The following is an 18,203-nucleotide window of genomic DNA, read 5'->3' on the forward strand; positions in this document are numbered from 1 at the left end:
AAAGTATGAAACTCAAAAGTTCTTTTTAAACATTACTTTTCTAGATGTAATTAATGAGCAATTGTATTGATGTTCTTTTGTCAGCAGAACAACTGGGTGCATTTGCTGCTGGTGTCCAGCAGATGTTAGAGGATGTACAAGAACGTCTTGTCTACAGGACATTCATCTACATTCAGACAGACATCATAGGCTACAAGCCTGCTCCTGGGGATCTTGCATATCCGGATAAATTGGAAATGATGGAGGTATAGTATCTGTTTGCTTAATTTGTTTTCCTAGTTATACATCATATGCAATTATATAATGAAGAGCATGGCAAACAGGATTTTTCTGTTTTTATGTGTATTTAAAAGCACTGACACCATCAGGGTGGCATCCACTGATTAATCTTTGGCCCTGAAATCAGATAGTATAATATATCTTAGATCAAGTTAAGTGAATCTGGTCACAATTTTCACCACCGCGTTAGTGTGCATGTGGTGCTTCTAACTTTCTCCTCTTTAAACAATTTCTGTTGTTTGTTTATTTTAATGTTCTTGATTTTTGTTTTTGTCAATGGAAAGTTGGAGTTAAATATACTGAATTGTAGGATAAATTCTATGGACGAACACAGTTGGCTGATACTTTGTTTTCAAAGTTGCTGGTCAAGATACTGGCTTAAAAAAAAAGCTTCAAAGATGAATTTGTTAGGTCAGTAGTAGTTCCCAATAACTTTCTCTTTCAAGTAGCTACTTTCTCTAGCTATTCATGACAGCCGTTCCTAGCTCCCTGCAGGATAAGTTCATGCTCTTCACACTGGTCCTGCTGGAAAGAATTAAAAAGATTATTATACTTATAATTTAAAATAAATTAGTATAATTAATACAAGATCTCAGGTAAATGACTCATAGTGTCAATATCTTGTCAAAGAAGGATTTAAAAAAATCTTTTGGCTATAAAGAAAACAGTGAACTTAATACATAATTTAAGGCATATTCAAAACTGATATTTCATGAAAGGGGTAAATCATAGTAAAAAGAGTGATTGCTGATGCTAATTTGGCAGTGAGAGCTCAGAATGTTAAAGGCTTTGACTGGAACCTTGCCTTACTTGGCCATTGTGTTTGTAAGATTGTAACTTTTAGTCCATTTTATTTTCCAACTGACCGAACAGCACAGATGGCATCGTCAGACTTACTGCTACTGAAACATCCTCAAAGAGGCATTTTTTTGTGATCACTGGGTTGGCGCATGTTGCTGTAGGTTTAAGTTGTACAAATGCTTGCCTTGGACAGGAGAAATAAATTTATTAAAACTGTATGTAATACTCTGTCCTTGAAACTGACAAAGCTTTATAAGAAGTGTCCTGTTCGATGCCCTATCCATGTTCCTATAATCTTGAATGTTTTCTCACCAGTATAAAACGTCTTACAATATTATTGTTCAAGCATAAGTAGTAAACACAAAATGCCCAGGATTGTCTAAAAGTAGTTACGATATTCATATTTGTGAACATATTGGCCTTATACATGTAGTATCATCATGCCTTCCCATAAAGTATAATGTCCTTTTTAAAAAAACATTGTTAAATGTGATGCATCCATTCAAGCCTAATCTACACTCAAGTTTTACCGATATAACGATTTCAGTTAGCTGTCTTTTTTTTAACCGAAATTATTATACTGTAAGCCCTAGTGGATGCAGTTATAAAGGTATGCGGGAATAAAGGTGACTTTTAAACCAGTATAGTTATTTCTCTTCCTATTCATGGATAGCTATACCTGTATAAAATACCTTTATATTGCTATAACTGCCCTTACGCTTGGCGGGGAGGCTATTTTTACCACTCTAACTATAGCAGTATAACTAAAACAGTACAACTTTCTAGCGTAGCCAAGGTCTGTCTTACTGATAATATGCTAATTAAGATTCCGTGGCTGATCATTTATAGAGAAGAAGAGGTTTACACTTAATTCCACTGATAGTATAAATTTCCACTTCTTACATGTCCTGATTTGTTTGTCATTGTGATTCTGATCACTTTTAAACCTCAAACTTTGAATATTTGGAGAGCAATGATTAAGTCTGAGTAAACGAATTATTCAAATGTAACACAGTGAAAGAGCATGTTTTAAGCTCTTTGCTCAAACGTCCTCTTTCCATTTTCAAATGGCTGCTGCCAGTCTGACAAATAGTTTAAAGTGCTAAAGTGCAGCACTGCAACAGGACTTCAAAGTGCTAAGCAGAGTCTGGAGAGTCTTTTGCTGAATTCTTGTGAAGAATGAGCTAAAGAGATTTCTCTGATGTCACCCGCTGATAACATTTATAGGAGTAAACAATCCAAATCAGCATGTGGATTTTAGAGTACTGAGAGTTGTCCACCTTTAAACAGAAAGCAGTGCCCAAACTTAACTAAAGCAGAACAAACCCATCCCATAAATTGTGATCTGCATGGAATCTATTGAAATGTTGAATCAGGTTCCATGGGTCAAATTTGAACAGCTGGTTCCTAAGTGCAGGACTTCATGAAGTTCACCCTAGGGTTCTTAAGGAACTAGATGAAGCAATCTTTGAACCATTAGGCATTAGGGATTATTTTCGAGAACTCATGGAGGATGGTGAGGTCCCAGAAGACTTGAGAAGGGCAAGTATAGTGTTTATCTTTAAAAAGAGAAACAAAGAGAACCTGGGAAATTATAGACCAGTCAGCCTAGTGTAGATACCTGGAAAGATACTGGAACAAATCATCAATTAATTTATAAGCACCTACAGGCTAATAGGGTTACAAGAAACAGTAAGGACACAGTCCATATGACATTCTCATAAGCAAAGTAGGGACATGTGGTCTAGATGAAATTACTATAAAATGCATGCACAACTGTTTGAAAAAACATACTCAGTAGTTATTAATGGTTCACGATCACGGTGGGAGGGTATGTGTAATGGGGTCCCAGTGGAGTCTGTCCCGTTTCCAGTACTATTCAACATTTTCATGAATGACTTGAATAATGGAATGGAGAGTATGCATATAAAATTTGCACCTCACACCAAGCTGAGAGGGCTTGCTAGCACTTTGGAGGACAAGATGAGAATTCAAAATTGATAAATTAGAGACTTGGTCTGAAATCAATGCGATAAAATTCAGTACAGACAAGTGCAAAGTTCTACACTTAAAAAGGAAAAATCAAATATCCAAATACAAGGTGAGGAGTAACTGGAAGGTAGTAGTACTGCATAAAAGCATTGGGGGTGAGTGTGTGTTATGATGGATCACAAATTGAATATGAGCCAACAATGTGATGCTGTTACAAGAAAAGACAAATATCATTCTGGAGTGTATTAACAGAAGTGTCATATGTAAGACCTGGAGGTATTTGTTCTGCTCTACTGATGAGGCCTCAGCTGGAGTATTGTGTCCAGTTTTGGATGGCACACTTAGGGTGACCAGACAGCAAGTGTGAAAAATCGGGATGGGGTGGGAGATAATAGGAGCCTATATAAGAAAAAGCCCCAAATATCGGGACTGTCCCTATAAAATTGGGACATCTGGTCACCCTAGGCACACTTTAAGAAAGATGTGGACAAATTGGAAGTAAAGAGTAGAGTAACAAAAATGATAAAAGTTTTAGAAAGCCTGACCTGTAAGGAAAGGTTAAAAAACTGGGGATGTTCAGTCTTGAGAAGAAAAGACTAAGGGGTACCCGATAAGTCTTCAAATATGTTAGACTGATATAGAGAGGACCATGATCAATTGTTCTCCATGTACACTGAAGGTAGGACAAGAAGTGATTGGCCTAATCTGCAGCAAAGGAGATTTGGGTTGGATATTGGGAAAAGCTTTAACTATAAGAGTAGTTACATGAAACATGTTACAAAGGGAGGTTGTAGAATCCCTGTCAGTGGAGGTTTTTAAGAACAGGTTAGACAAGCCTGTCAGGGAAGGTCTAGGTATAATAGACCCTGTCTCTGCCAGGGGATGGACTAGATGACTTCTTGGGGTCCCTTTCAGCGCTATATTTCTATGATTTGGTGGCACCTTCCAGACAATGTAAACAAATAGATTCTCCACACCTCAGAACTTGCAGTCTGTTAAATGTAAATGTTAATCTCTATTTTAAGGTCCTACCTGAACCCAGCACAGTAAACAGCAGTGGAAAAAATGTATATCTCACAATCTTCATTTAATACAATGTTAAGTCAGAGTTACTCTATTTGCCCAACGCATTTATGAATAGATTTTTCACTCTCCATGTTGTTGTGTTGCTTTTCACATTTTAAAAATATAAAGTATGTTTATTTTGCGGTACATGAATATATTTATGTATTTTGGCCCAACAGTAGCAATTACGGTAACTTTGCTTAATGAAACCACCCTCATATTAAAACATGTATCACTTTACATGGACTACTGACTTTTTGGTATTAATTTGAATATTTTTTACACACTGGAGATGCTATTTTTTAAATCAAGGAAAAATGACTTAAAATGTGGCAAGTGACTGTCAAAATGGCACCTCTTTACTGGATAGATCTGTTATGTGTTTGTATGTGATTATATTCACTTTAGGGACACATCTTTGCCTTTTACTTCTGTTAGCCCTAACAAAGGTAACACAGTGAACAAAGTGAGCCCAATGTCTGTTCCTTCTGGCTCATCAGCAGAGTTGTTTACGTGGGATTCAATTGTTTACACATGTCCAAACGGTTTAAAGGCAATAAGATTACACAGGGGTCACTGAGCCAATATTAGAAGGCTTTAGTGCTCCCCAGGTGTAACAGAGGGCCTAAACTGACCTACAGAACCTTGATTACTGGTGGTGGAGTGTGAGAAGAAACAAATCCAGCTTGACTGAGTCCAAGTTTAGTTTGTAGGTCTAGCAGGCAGCTTATAAGTAACAAGACTTTTATGAGAATCTTTTCATACAGGAGTTGAGGCAGATAAACTTTGGAGCCCCATTGTTATGTTTTATTAGTCACTTTTTTTTAGTAGAACCATTCGGTGTAAAGTTTCTGACTCTGATCTCAGTACTAAACATTTCTCTGTTCCTGTATGAACAGATGTGCCAGGTGGGAAATAGTTTTCCCATTGTGGTAGAATTTTTGAGATTTTGAAAAATTTTCTCATCCTGAATCAAGACAAAAAGCCAGACTCATGTTTACACTAGCCCAAAATCTAACACTTCAATTAGATTTTGACCTTTTAAATTTTTTTAAAACATTTGTTACTATGTTAACTTAGATTTTGACATGAAAAATCGTTTAGACTTACAAAAGAACTCTTTCATTTGGAAAGTGTCAAAATGACACATTTAGACAATCATGATCTCTGTTTTAGGGTTGCAGCTGAACCCAGCACAGCAAATAGCAGCAGAAAAAATTAATATCTTGCAGTCCTCATATAATATAGTGTTAAATCAAAGTTACTCCATTTGCTGAGCACGTCTCTGAATTTTCAAAATTTTTTCTAAATGGAAAATTTAGAATCAACCCTTTCCCACAAACAGTAAAGATTTTGATGAATTGGCATTTTCTGACCAAAAAAAAAAAAAGTTTTGTGGAAAAAATTCCTGACCAGCTCCATTTATCAGAAGCAACATTTGTTCAGTTATCTAGTTTTGCTATGAAAATCCAGGTAGGCTGGGCATATTAATACAACTTTTTTCTACATGGAAACATAAGTTACAGATTCTTCTTACCAAAAAAAAATCTGTTTAATGTAATAATTGCATGACATATCTTCCCCTGCAGCAAATTGCACAAAGTTTAAAAGATGAACAGAAGAAGTTGCCTTCTGAGGCTTCATTTTCAGATGTGCGGCTAGAAGATCCAGAATCCTGCAACCTAATTAAATCTGGTATGGCTGGGAATATATTTTATATTATCAAATGAAGTAGTAAAATAGACATAGTGGGCATTAAGATAAGCAAATAATGAGAACATTATATTTACTTTAATAAAAAAATATTTTAAAGTTTTTGGAGAATTTTGGGAAGAGCTTGCATAAAAGGAACTTTGACTCAAGAATTTTTATTTAAACTTTTAAAAATTGTCTTCCCAGAAAACCTCAGGAACTGGATTTCCAGTGTGTTTATTACCTGCCTTAATCCTGTGATGGTGATTGTGGCACGTCTGTACTACAGATGCATTCATTCTGTGAAATATTTACTCCTGTTGTCAAGGGTCATAGCATTTTTTTATATGAAGTATAATAAAGAGCTGAGCTCACAGGAGAAGAATGGGTTTTATATGATTCTGGCATGTGTGTTACGTGAGCGCTTTGGAAGTTGTAGTTCAAGAATATTTTCCTGTTTAAAACATAGACTCAGACCGTGATTGCATCCTTTTTAATGTTTTTCTTAACTGATTTCAATAACTTGTAGTCTAGTTATTGCAGTAATTCATTAGTCTATAAATTTTAAAACCTCATTTTGGAATCCATGTTTTTATACATTTATAAAATAATTAATTCCATGAGATTTGATTTTGTTAACACCAGAATGCCACCTGAGTACTGCTTACATGCCTTTAAATGTGCCTGGAATCCCTGGATGACTTTTTTCCCCTCCATCTTACTACAGTTTACTTGCTTATTAATATTCTGCTTCCCAGTTGTATCTTTCTAGCTCTGGCAGTTGTCTTCACTATTCCATGGATTTATCATGGTTTCCTACTATGGACATACCAGGCTGACACACCAAAGACCTAGACTAGAACCAGCTAGAACACACAAGTCTAGACTTGAACAAATGGTAGGAACTGCACAAATGAAAGAGATTGTTAGACTATCCCCACACCAGGACATTGCAGGTTTTTGTTCCATGACTGGTTCTGTTGACTTCCTTTAGTTTTTATTTTTTTAAATGGTTGTCACTGAGGTTAACTAGTAGTTGCCCCAAAATCTAGGGGAAAGATGAGTTCCCTGAGGCTCTTCACCACCAATTATTAGGAAAACCCAATCTGAATGTGCACAGATGGTTTTGCACCTCCTCTGTCATGAAGGGTGCTCTTGTAACAGGGCTGTGACTTCTAATAAAATCCACATGACAAAATCATTGTTCTCTGTCCTAACAGCTGACAATGTTGTCATATTAACATGGGTTCTAAATTCTATATTTCAACTGTGCTAAATCTCCTCAGGTTATCTACTGTATAGCAAGGAAAGAATAGCAAAGTAAACTCATTCAATATGGTTCCTTTTCTCCCCTTCCTCTGGGTGGCCTCTGGATTCCTGTTAAAGCCCTGTGGGCAACCCTCCTATATTTTCTCCACTGTCTTTTCTCCCCCATAACTCCCTTCAGTAGATATGCATCACATCCTTATAGCAGCTAGGATACTACCGTGACTTCCAGAGAAATGCGTATAAAAGTAATACATTTCACAAAGGATGAACTAGGTCTCCTTTGGGCAGTCAGTACATGTTAAATCGGCCAGGGGTGAAGGATTAGATGGGTGTCATTGGGCGAAGGAAGATATGCAGTCTCAGGGATGGGTCACTGACTGGACCCGATGGCCTGAAGAATGAGTGTGGTAGCACAGTTATTTTCAAATGTCTTTTAGCAATTTTTTAATTTAGGAGGGCAGGCTAGTGTTTTGTTTTTCTGAGAACCACGTATGCCCTCTCCTTAAATACATGTTTCAGAGTATATATACCAATTCAGGATTACCCAGTACATTTTCAAGATGAATTCAAACTCTACACAGCTGCCCACATACTCTGTGCATGTATATACTGGAAGTCAGGTTTCTTCCCTCTGAGGAGGTTGAAAACAAAGTAATTTTGTAATGTGTAACATTCCTATGGAGGTCAGCATTAAATAACACTCACTACGTATTGTTTTCAGATGGAAGGAAAGAGTAATAACTTTTTAATGTGTGTTTTCTACCTTTAAATAGGTACAGCAGAATCCCTTAATCCCAGACCGCAGACTATGATTTCACCAGCAGATCTACATGGAATGTGGTATCCTACAGTCAGAAGGACTCTAGTGTGTCTCTCTAAACTGTACAGATGTATAGATGTATGCACAAACTTCACCTCTTCTTTTATCTTACTGTACCGTTTTAAGTTAAAGTAGAAAAAAAAGAATATACTACAAATTCTAGATATTTTTGTACAAAAATAACTGGAAAACATTGATATTTATCTTTTGTTAGCTGTTGCCTTTTTTGCTGGTCTCTTCATATAAAATATGTGAATTGGCAAATTGCAAATTGTTCAAAGACAAGTGATTTTGCACATGTAAATTTAGAAATGAAGCACCAAATCAGGTCCAAAATTGCATTTGCCATCTTACTAAGATTTTTCAACAGGTAATGTTTAAAAAGTGTCATACCTCACAGACAAAAAAAAAAAAAAAAAAAAAAAAGAAATGCTCCAGCTCAATGAAGTTATGGGATTGATGTAGAAATTTTGGGGTGAAATTCTGTGGCCTGTGATATGCATACGGTCAGACTAGATGATCCTAATGGTTCCTTCTGGCCTTAAAACTGAATAATCTATAGTTACCTTAGAAAATGTTTTAAATCCTTTGCACCACATTTTTAGTAACTTTAAAAGTACAACTGCAAGAAACTGACAAATTTACATAAAATAAGACTACTTTAAGCAGCGTTTCTCAAATGCGGCCGCCAGGGGCTTTTCTTATGGCCACGGCCTCCTGGGTTGTGATTGGGGGTTGGGGAGAGGGCGCAATATAGCAGCCCCTCTGACTCCCTGTTGCTCCTGGATGCACTGCCTTGGTGTTGATTGCTGGGGCTGCCAGCAGCGGTTGGGCCCTGCCCCACTCTGGAAACACCTGGGGTACAATGTTGAAGGAGCAGGCAGCCAGTGAATTCCCCACCTTCTCTGGGGCAGTGGGTCTCAGGCTTTGGGCGTCAGCCCTGGAGTGGTGAGGCAGCAGGCTCTGGCAGGGGGCTTCGGGCTCCAGCCCTGGGCTGAAGCTGCTCAGCGGCAGGGCCCAGGTTCCAGCAGTGGGGCTTCAGGCTCCAGCTCCCTTCTGCCTCCCCTGATCCCCCAGCCAGGGCTTCATTTGTCCCTAGGCTTGGCAGGGCTGAGTAAGTCTGCTGTGAAAAGTGATACTTGTGAAAAGTGAGATTAACAAATGTACAACAGACTTACTAGTTAGCAATAAATAAATGACAATGATTTGGATGTGTTTATGTGCATATTTATTTGTTTTTCCTAAATAATTAAATATTTTAGGAAAAAGTGTGAGAGCGGCCACCAAATTTTTTTCCTGAGAACCCCTGCCTTAAAGTATATGAAAGTATACAGTAGCATGAATCTGTGTAAAACACAGCTAATAACAGCAGATACAATAAACACCCTGTTCATAGAGATTCAAATAATACTTATTCATATAACCTATTCTTAAAGGGAAAGTTCCATAATTAGATTGCCGTTTAACATAACTACGAAAAGGCTGGTAAATCTCTGAGAAACCCAGGGAACACATGCATTTTTGCTATACGTTGATTTTTGTTTTTACTCAGTTGATAGGAGACCCAGCAAAAGGGCTACCTTAACACTTTTGAAGAAATTCTTATTTGAGAAGCATAACTTGTGAAAGTGTGGGAGGTGTCAAATGGAATATGGAAAAATATAATAATTAAAGTAATTAACGTTTTGATGTTAATCTCAGTAAAAATAGTAATGTTTTTGGTTGGAGCCCACTGTTTGAAAGAAAGAAAATGCAGTTGGAATTATTTACGTAGCCCAATTATAAGGGAGTGTGTGTATGAAGAAGCAGGGATCAATGATCAGCATACAGACTGAAAACTGAAACAGACTGAAGTTTTAAGTGAACCTTTTGAAAATCTGACGCTTTACATCTATTGTTGAGTATCTAAAGCCCTGGCTATGCTACATCTACAAAAGTGTTGTTGTAACCAGTTTTTGTGACACACTCATTTAACTGTTTACAGCAAACACAGTGGAGCCAAGTTCACACAACTTTTTTCCATGACACAACAGAGTGTCTTGTGTGTCCACACCTTACTCTGTATCAGTGTATTCTGGGAAAATCTGGGTAACTATCCTATATTACCTAAGCAGGGGCTAGAGTGCATGGAGGTATGCACACAGAATGGCACCAGCAGCATGTGGAGCAATGCAATATGAGATGTCCTACTACCCAAGAGAGCTGTGAAAAAGGAGGACTAGCCAAATTGGTTTTCCAGCTCAATCAGGTGGTGACATCTACACTGCAAAAGTAGTGTGCTGAATAGTTACAGGAAGACAGGCATGTTCTAGTCTAGGTGACTGGCAGGGGCAAAACACTGTTTAGGTCCCATGGTTACTAATAGAGATTTAACCATGTGGTGTATAAGGACACAAACCATATTCAGAGCAATCATGTCACTAACTGGTTACAAACTCTGTTAAAATTTGTAGTATATGTAGTATATTCCTTATTTTAGTTGCTTAATTATGCACCCTCCATATCCAGTCTGTTATGAAAATCTTTTGTATTTGTGGGTTCCCTGCTAATGTGGCTCCAACCCTGTACACTTATGTATGTGCTTAACTTTATGCATTGTGAGCGGAACCATTGACTTCAGAATCAGAAGTCCTGTATGTTCTTTAAGCTACGTAGAAGGTTGGCAAACATTTTTTTCCTCCCTCCAGAGGGCAGTGTTCCAAGGATTATCACAAGAGGCTTTATCTGCCTGTATTCACTCACTGCTGGGAGCTGCGGATTCAATTTCCAAAAATAAGGTCAGACAAAGTTATCTTTCTAGAATGTAGTAGTGTTCATTAGGAAAGATTCTTTCATATATAATGAAGGCTCTTAAAAGAGTTGTCCAGAATTCTGTTGAAATCTCATCAAAATACATTGTCTGTCTCTGTCCCCAGAGATCCGTAAGAATTGCTTGCATTTCATTGTGATATAAGATGTGGTAAAGCAGAGAAAATGATGCATACACAAACCATGCTGAAAAACTAAACTTAAAAATCGTAGAGATAAAGGTTATAGACTAGTGTAACTCCTATGACTCAGCGAAATAATAGACTAAAGTAGGATTCCTCTAATTATCTCTGCACCTAATATTTCTGTGTTTCTTATATCTTGTTTACTGGACTTGAATGTGTTATACTGAGTATTAAGTTCCCAAGTGGGCTAGTTGATAAGACTGTTCCTTGCAAATATTAGTCTGTATGATCACAGGAGGTGCTCTTATCTGTCATTCCTTTTTAATGGGACGCTATCAATTTAGTTGGTGTTCTATATAATAAAAATATTTGTGAACATTTTTTCTTAAATTTCACTGAAAATATTGTTTTAATGTAAATGTTTCTCTGCAGTTTATTGAACACAAATATTGGAGCATTGTTGCTAATTCATAAAACCCAGAAAGATAAATTGCTACAAACAAAAATAAAATTCTGTGGGCTATAATAATTTAGTGGATTGTATAAATGGCAGAAGTATTTAGAATTTATTTTAAAAAAAAAATCCCTTTGTTTCAGTTACCCAAGCTGGTTGTAATTGCACAGATCAGGAATTGGTTTGAAATACACCTACCTTTTTTCGAGTGTCATTTTAAAAGCATAATTCATGAAAATTATTGATAGATTTAGGGGAATCCAAATGATATGGGAAAAGTTTCCTTAACATTTCTATAAATTATTATTTTTCCATATGCAGCTTGTTCAGAGTTCTGCAGTTATTTGGTATTCTGACAATATTGGATCAGCCTTGATAGAAAGTGGTGTAGAGACTGAGGCCTTGATCCTGCAGTGAGCTCTGTGCAGGCACGCTGTTTCCTGCTATCGGGGTTTAAGGCACATCACTCCTGGGGCATGCTAATTTAACACTCACTAGAGCACTGTCAGATTAAGTCATGCATTAATTTTTAAAAAAAGAAAGCAAATTCCTATACTGTATTGTTATTAATGTCTTGGTTTATTAAAAATGTTCATCTGATTTACTTTTCACCAGTTTTCATCGTTTGTTTCTTCTTTTAAAATATTTTCTTTTTTTAATGCCGAAGTACAGCCTGCAGTGTAAACAAATGTTGCTGCTTTGTTAACTTAATCTTGGTGAAAAATCTCTCCTGCCTAGCAATAGCAACAGCAGAGGTGTAATCTGGGTCCCATTTCCTTTACCTTAATTTGGCATGATCTTCAAGATTTAAAAACGTATGCAACATTAAAAGTGCACAGCTGAAATAACAAAGAATGCAAGAGTTAAGGTTCCTATGGTATGGTGAACTCTGGCATTGTACTCTCTGTATCTTTGTTTTACTGCTTAGAAATTAACTAAGCTTTACATGTAATGATAAAAACTAGGGCTGTCAATCGCGGTTAACTCATGCGATTAACTCAAAAAAATTAATCGTGCTTAAAAAAATTAATCGTGATTAATCACACTGTTAAACAATAGAATACCAATTGAAATTTATTAAATATTTTTGATGCTTTTCTACAGTTTCAAATATATTGATTTCTATTACAACACAGAATACAAAGTGTACAGTGCTCACTTTATATTGTTTTTGATTACAAATATTTGCAGTGTAAAAGTGATAAAAGAAATAGTATTTTTCAATTCACCTCATACAAGTACTATAGTGCAATCTCTTTATCATGAAAGTGTAACTTAGAAATGTAGAGTTTTTTTGGTATGTAACTGAACTCAAAAACACAACAATGTAAAACTGTAGAGCCTACAAGTCTACTCAGGCCTATTTCTTGTTCAGCCAATTGCTAAGACAAACAAGTTTGTTTACATTTACGGAAGATAATGCTGCCTGCTTATCCTTTAATATATCACCTGAAAGTGAGAACAGGCGTTCGTATGGCACTTCTGTAGCCGGTGTTGCAAAGTATTTACGTGTCAGTTATGTTAAACATTCGTATGCCCCTTCATGCTTCGGCCCCCATTCCAGAGGACATGCTTCCATGCTGATGATGCTCATTAAAAAAATAATGCATTAATTAAATTTGTGACTGAACTCCTTGGGGGAGAATTGTATGTCTCCTGCTCTGTTTTACTCGCATTCTGCCATATATTTCATGTAATCATCATCGGATGATGACACAGCACATGTTCATTCTTTCTAAGAACACTTTCACTTCAGATTTGACAAAACGCAAAGAAGGTACCAATGTGATGTTTCTAAAAATAGCTACAGCACTCGAGCAAAGCTTTAAGAATCTGAAGTGCCATTGAAAATCTGAGAGGGACGAGGTGTGGAGCATGCTTTCAGAAGTCTTAAAATAGCCACACTTCAATGTGGAAACTACAGAACCCGAACCACCAAAAAATAAAATCAACCTTCTGCTGGTGGCATCTGACTCGGATGATGAAAATGAACGTGTGTTGGTCCACTCTGCTTTGGATCATTATCAAGCAGAAGCCGTCATCAGCATGAACTCATGTCCTCTGGAGTCGTGGTTGAAGCATGAAGGGGCACATGAATCTTTAGTGCATCTGCCACATAAATGTCTTACGATGCTGCCTACAACAGTGCCAAGAGAACGCCTGTTCTCACTTTCAGGTGACATTGTAAACAAGAAGCGGGCAGCATTATCTCCTGCAAATTGTAACCAAACTTATTTGTCTTCCCGATTGGCTGAACAAGAAGGAAGACTGAGTGGACTTGTAGGCTCTAAAGTTTTACATTGTTGTATTTTTGAATGCAGTTATTTTTTGTACATAATTCTACATTTGTAAGTTCAACTTTCATGATAGAGATTGCACTACAGTACTTGTATTAAGTGAATTGAAAAATACTATTTCTTTTGTTTTTTACTGTGCAAGTATTTGTAATAAAAAATAAATATATAGTGAGCACTGTACACTTTGTATTGTATTGTAATTGAAATCAATATATTTGAATATGTAGAAAACATCCAAAATATTTAAATAAATGGTATTCTATTATTGTTTAACAGCGTGATTAATCACGGTTAATTTTTTTAATCACTTTGACAGCCCTAATAAAAACAGAATAGCAATAGCTCTGTCAGACTGTAGTATTTGTGTTTAACTCTTTGCACTTCCTTATTTTTTTAAACGATGTTAGGCCTGGTCTACAATTAAAAAGTAGATCGAGCCAGCTATGTTGTTCAGGGTTATGAAAAGTTTTGCGCCTTGAGTGCTGTAGTTAAGTTGACTGAACCCCAGTGTAGATGCAGCTAGGTCGATGGAAGAATTTTCCCTTCAACCTAGCTACCACCTATTGGAGAGGTGGATTAACTATATCAACGGAAAAAGCCCTTCTGCTTGTGTGGGAAGTGTTTACCCTATGGCGCTACAGCTGCACGGCTGTAGACATACTCAATGTCTTGGGAATATAATAAAATGTGAAACAAAAGATCCTCTATGTAAGAGCATGGGCTGCCTTTGTCAGATTGTGGGAGTTATGCTTGCTTTGCACACTAGTGCGGAAAGCATGTAATCAGGGTTTTTTAAGGAGCATACGAATGGTCTGTTTCTGTTGAATGAGTTATCAGAAATAATATAGAAATGTAGCATGTCAGACACTGGTCATAATTATTGGTGCTATGAATCTAGAGTGGCTTGTAAACAAAACTAGGGCTTTAGTATTAATTAACGCAAGTAACTGAAATAGTTGGGAGAACTTATGATTATGCTCTTATATTAATATTTTTCTTTAAGTTTTTGACATTCTTTTTCTCTTTGTAATTTAGACCCAGGTTGATGGACAGCTTTTCTTAATAAAACACCTTTTGATTCTTCGTGAACAAATTGCTCCTTTCCACACTGAATTCACCATTAAGGAAATTTCCCTGGACCTTAAGAAAACTAGAGGTACTTCACAGTGCTGGCAGACAGAGCTGGGTGGGCTTGCCCTCCCCTGATATGCTAGCAAAGGTTGTGGGTTTATTTTATGTTCACCTGCAATGATCTGCATGCTTGCTACATTGTCTTGCTTTGTTCTAATCCTTTCTAATACAGGTTTTACCTACTAAGAGCAGCAGCTGAGAATTCTTCTAACAAACTCTACTTTACTTCTGATTTATATTAAGTGCTGTATCTGTGCTTTAGCCACTGACCTGTCCAATTCATACATGCTGTTTAAAACAACAACAACAACAACAAACTATTGCTAAATAAACTTCACATTTGTATTGTGCTGAAATATCTTTCATCCTTAGTTGTACTCCACAGAGCAGTTTCTTGTTTCTGCTACTTAGCAGATTGATTTTAACAACATGAAACTTACTTGTCTAGGCCAAAATTAAAATTGCCCCAGTCTTTTCTGTAGAAGTTTGACTAGAGAAGTATTCCTTATACTGTAAAGTTAGTCAATACTTTTCTATTTATCATGGTGAGAGTTGTTTCATGAAGCATACATACATCTAGTAAGGAGGAAAAATAAAGAGCAGAGGCCATCCAGAAGAGGCAGTAATTATTAATGTTTTCCTGAGAGTGCATTATGAAGCACAGAGGAAAAAAATCTTAAGGAAAAAAGGGAAGGGTGAGAGAGACTCAGTGCTGTTGATAAGCCTGAGAAAAAGGAGCTGGAACATCTCTTTCCATTACAGAAGAGTAAGTTGAAGAAATAACCTTTCTTCTCTGTCATCTAATACACTGTTACCTTTGCTTTAAAGTTACTGAATCTTGTTACTAACAATTACATCTATTGCATTTGAACATCAATGAGACCTCCTTCCTATTAAGTAGTTTCTAGTTGGCTGGAGGTTAAAGGGTAAATATGTCCTTATGGTGTCTTGTCCTGGCTGACATAAAAGTTTGTTCTGTATCTTTTTTTTTAAATGAATAAATTTTTGTACCAGCCAGTACCTTACAAAGGTGGTAAGTAACAGGAAAAGAGGTTCGGTTGGACCAAGCTTTCTGCATATTGACTTGACTTAAATCAAATGTGGATTTAAAGTTCGAGACATCATCAACTTAAAAATCATGCTCCAGTCTGAAAAAGAGGTACTTATAAGTATTACTTATAACACTAAGATTATTATAACTGAAAGAGATGGGGGGGAATATATTTTTTGTTTATTTTGTGCATTTAACAGCACTTCCAAGATAGCTAGTCTTGCAATAGTCAGTTTCTCCTGTTTGTGTGGACCTTTTTTACAGCAACACAGGAGAGAAACACTTTTTAAAAATAAAAGGAAGATATGGGTATACAAAACAAGAAATTGGCAAATGGACCCTGGGACAAAGGCAGTACCTGAAACTACTTCCAATTATTTTTTTTAAATTTGACTATATTTCAGGCTGATGGTATCCCTTTAATCTCTCACACCCCTTTGGAAATGGGTTCATTTTCTTTGGCACTTATATGTTGGTACACTTACTGCAGGTATTAGTATTACTACTTTTCTTCTCACTACTTCCACAAACCTCATAAATACAAATCCACGTCAGTACTGAAATTTTGTCACCTTCCCCTTATTAAAAAACAGACACCATGCATCTAACACATCAGTCACTGGTTTGGGATGCTGTGTGGGTCTAATGCTATAAACCTTTACTCAGGTGACTAACTCCCTAGTTCTGTGAATAATCCCGCTGACATCAGTAGGACAACTCACACATAAATCGGGGTTTGCAGGATGGTCCCTAAACTATCACCATTCTCTGCATGGCTGAGTACATTTTGGTGTATAGTATTTGTCTATTTGAAGTATGCCTTCATAAGAACAGAGTTTGTCTTGTACAGCACCGTTTACATTGCTGGCACAATATTAGGTTATCTGGCTATACCAGAAAGAGGACAGGAGACTCTGGATGTGGTTTAATTAGCTCGCAATTTTATTCCTAAATGTCTGAGAGTAGCTGGCAGATAAGTGTACAGTGCAGGTACTTCCATAATCACTTACATATACCCAGGGGGCTGCTGGCAGCCCACCCCCTTTCCTATCTTAGTCCTCAGCCAACCTGCTGCTGGGACCTTCCCACCTTGAATGAGTAAAGAGGCTATAAAGGAGGGGGGTTGACTCCCTGCCATACCAGTCATTGGAGCCCCAAACCCCCAATTTCTACTCCTTTAAAGAATACCTCCTTTAAATAATTTCCCAATCCATTGTATCTGATCACCGTATCCCTTCCCTACAAAAGAGCTGTAGTGGACATCTGCACCAAGCTTAAATCATGAGTTGTGACATCATAGGCTAACCCCCCCCTTTCATTTGTTCATCCTACTAAGCCCCCAGCTTGTTGGGGGAAGGTAAAAATAACCACCTCTCTTTGGCCAATCTGGAGGTGAGGGAAAAATTCCTTCCCTCCCCGCCCCCCAAGAAAGGCTTGACTAGCGTAATGCCCACCACAGATCATGATGAATCTGGTATTTCAACTATTGCCGTGGATGGGAGGGTGGGTGCTGCTCAGCCTGGTCCAAGTGAAAAAGAGGGTTTGTACTGCACAAATATGGGTGTAAATAGTCCCCTTCTCTTCCGATCACCTGGGGAGGGGAGGGAAATGGGTCTGAATCCCCATGCTGACCTGGAGCAGCCTCTACTTAGCATGTATCTCGTTGGCTGTCTAATCCTTAAAGGGGCAACACACCTTCTCTGCCAAACCAAACAAAGGGCACCACTGCTTAATGTGCGGTGAGGTCATTGTAAGCTCCCCAGTGTGTGGACTCTCTTATTTTGAAGTTGTATTGGGGCTAATATGAGGGACGCTCGTCTGATTGGGTCCTTGGGTGTTACTTTAATAACAAATAGTAGTAATCATGCCATGCCATTGTAATGAAGAAATGAAGTATTTCTGTTTAAATTACTCTGGCTGAATCCTGCACATTTACAGTCTGGTTGACTTTCTGCTTCACAGATGCAGCATTTAAAATCCTGAACCCAAGGACTGTTCCAAGATTTTTTAGGCTAAACAGCAACAACGCACTGATACAGTTCTTATTGGAGGTAATATGGAGTCTTTTTGTTAACTCTGTGTAGGAAAAAAATCTCATTTCGTTTAATAGTGTGGTGATTTCTGGGCAAATAAAAAGAAGATAATTGTCTTATGTTCAAGGGTACTCCAGAGATCAGAGAACATTATATCGACTCTAAGAAAGATGTAGACCACCACCTGAAATCAGCTTGTGAGCAGTTTATTCAGCAGCAAACCAAACAGTTTATAGAGCAGCCGGAGGAGTTCATGTCAAAGGTACAAAGAGGCTATATATTCGCTGTGTTGACTGAAATATTTTTTCCTGAAATGGCAGGATTAATTTGTAGTTAAATTTGTTTAATGTTCATTTTATAATAGACAGCGCTGGTAGAGCAGCCTA

General features: G+C 37.3%; 1 protein-coding gene across 3 annotated transcripts in view; it reads left to right on the plus strand.

Annotated features, from left to right (window-relative positions):
• COG3 (component of oligomeric golgi complex 3) overlaps nt 1-18,203 on the plus strand; it is a 48,791-nt gene that overhangs the window by 21,389 nt on the left and 9,199 nt on the right. For 2 of the 3 annotated variants that reach the window (XM_034758457.1, XM_034758459.1), the window contains 7 exons: nt 85-245; nt 5,727-5,832; nt 7,872-7,996; nt 10,606-10,695; nt 14,638-14,758; nt 17,747-17,835; nt 17,945-18,079. In XM_034758457.1, coding sequence (XP_034614348.1) covers nt 85-245; nt 5,727-5,832; nt 7,872-7,996; nt 10,606-10,695; nt 14,638-14,758; nt 17,747-17,835; nt 17,945-18,079 — 827 coding nt within the window. The remainder of the gene's footprint in view (nt 1-84; nt 246-5,726; nt 5,833-7,871; nt 7,997-10,605; nt 10,696-14,637; nt 14,759-17,746; nt 17,836-17,944; nt 18,080-18,203) is intronic. The other variant, XM_034758458.1, reaches the window with a different exon arrangement.

Source organism: Trachemys scripta, chromosome 1 (genome assembly GCF_013100865.1).
Source record: "Trachemys scripta elegans isolate TJP31775 chromosome 1, CAS_Tse_1.0, whole genome shotgun sequence".
Lineage (NCBI taxonomy): Eukaryota > Metazoa > Chordata > Testudines > Emydidae > Trachemys > Trachemys scripta.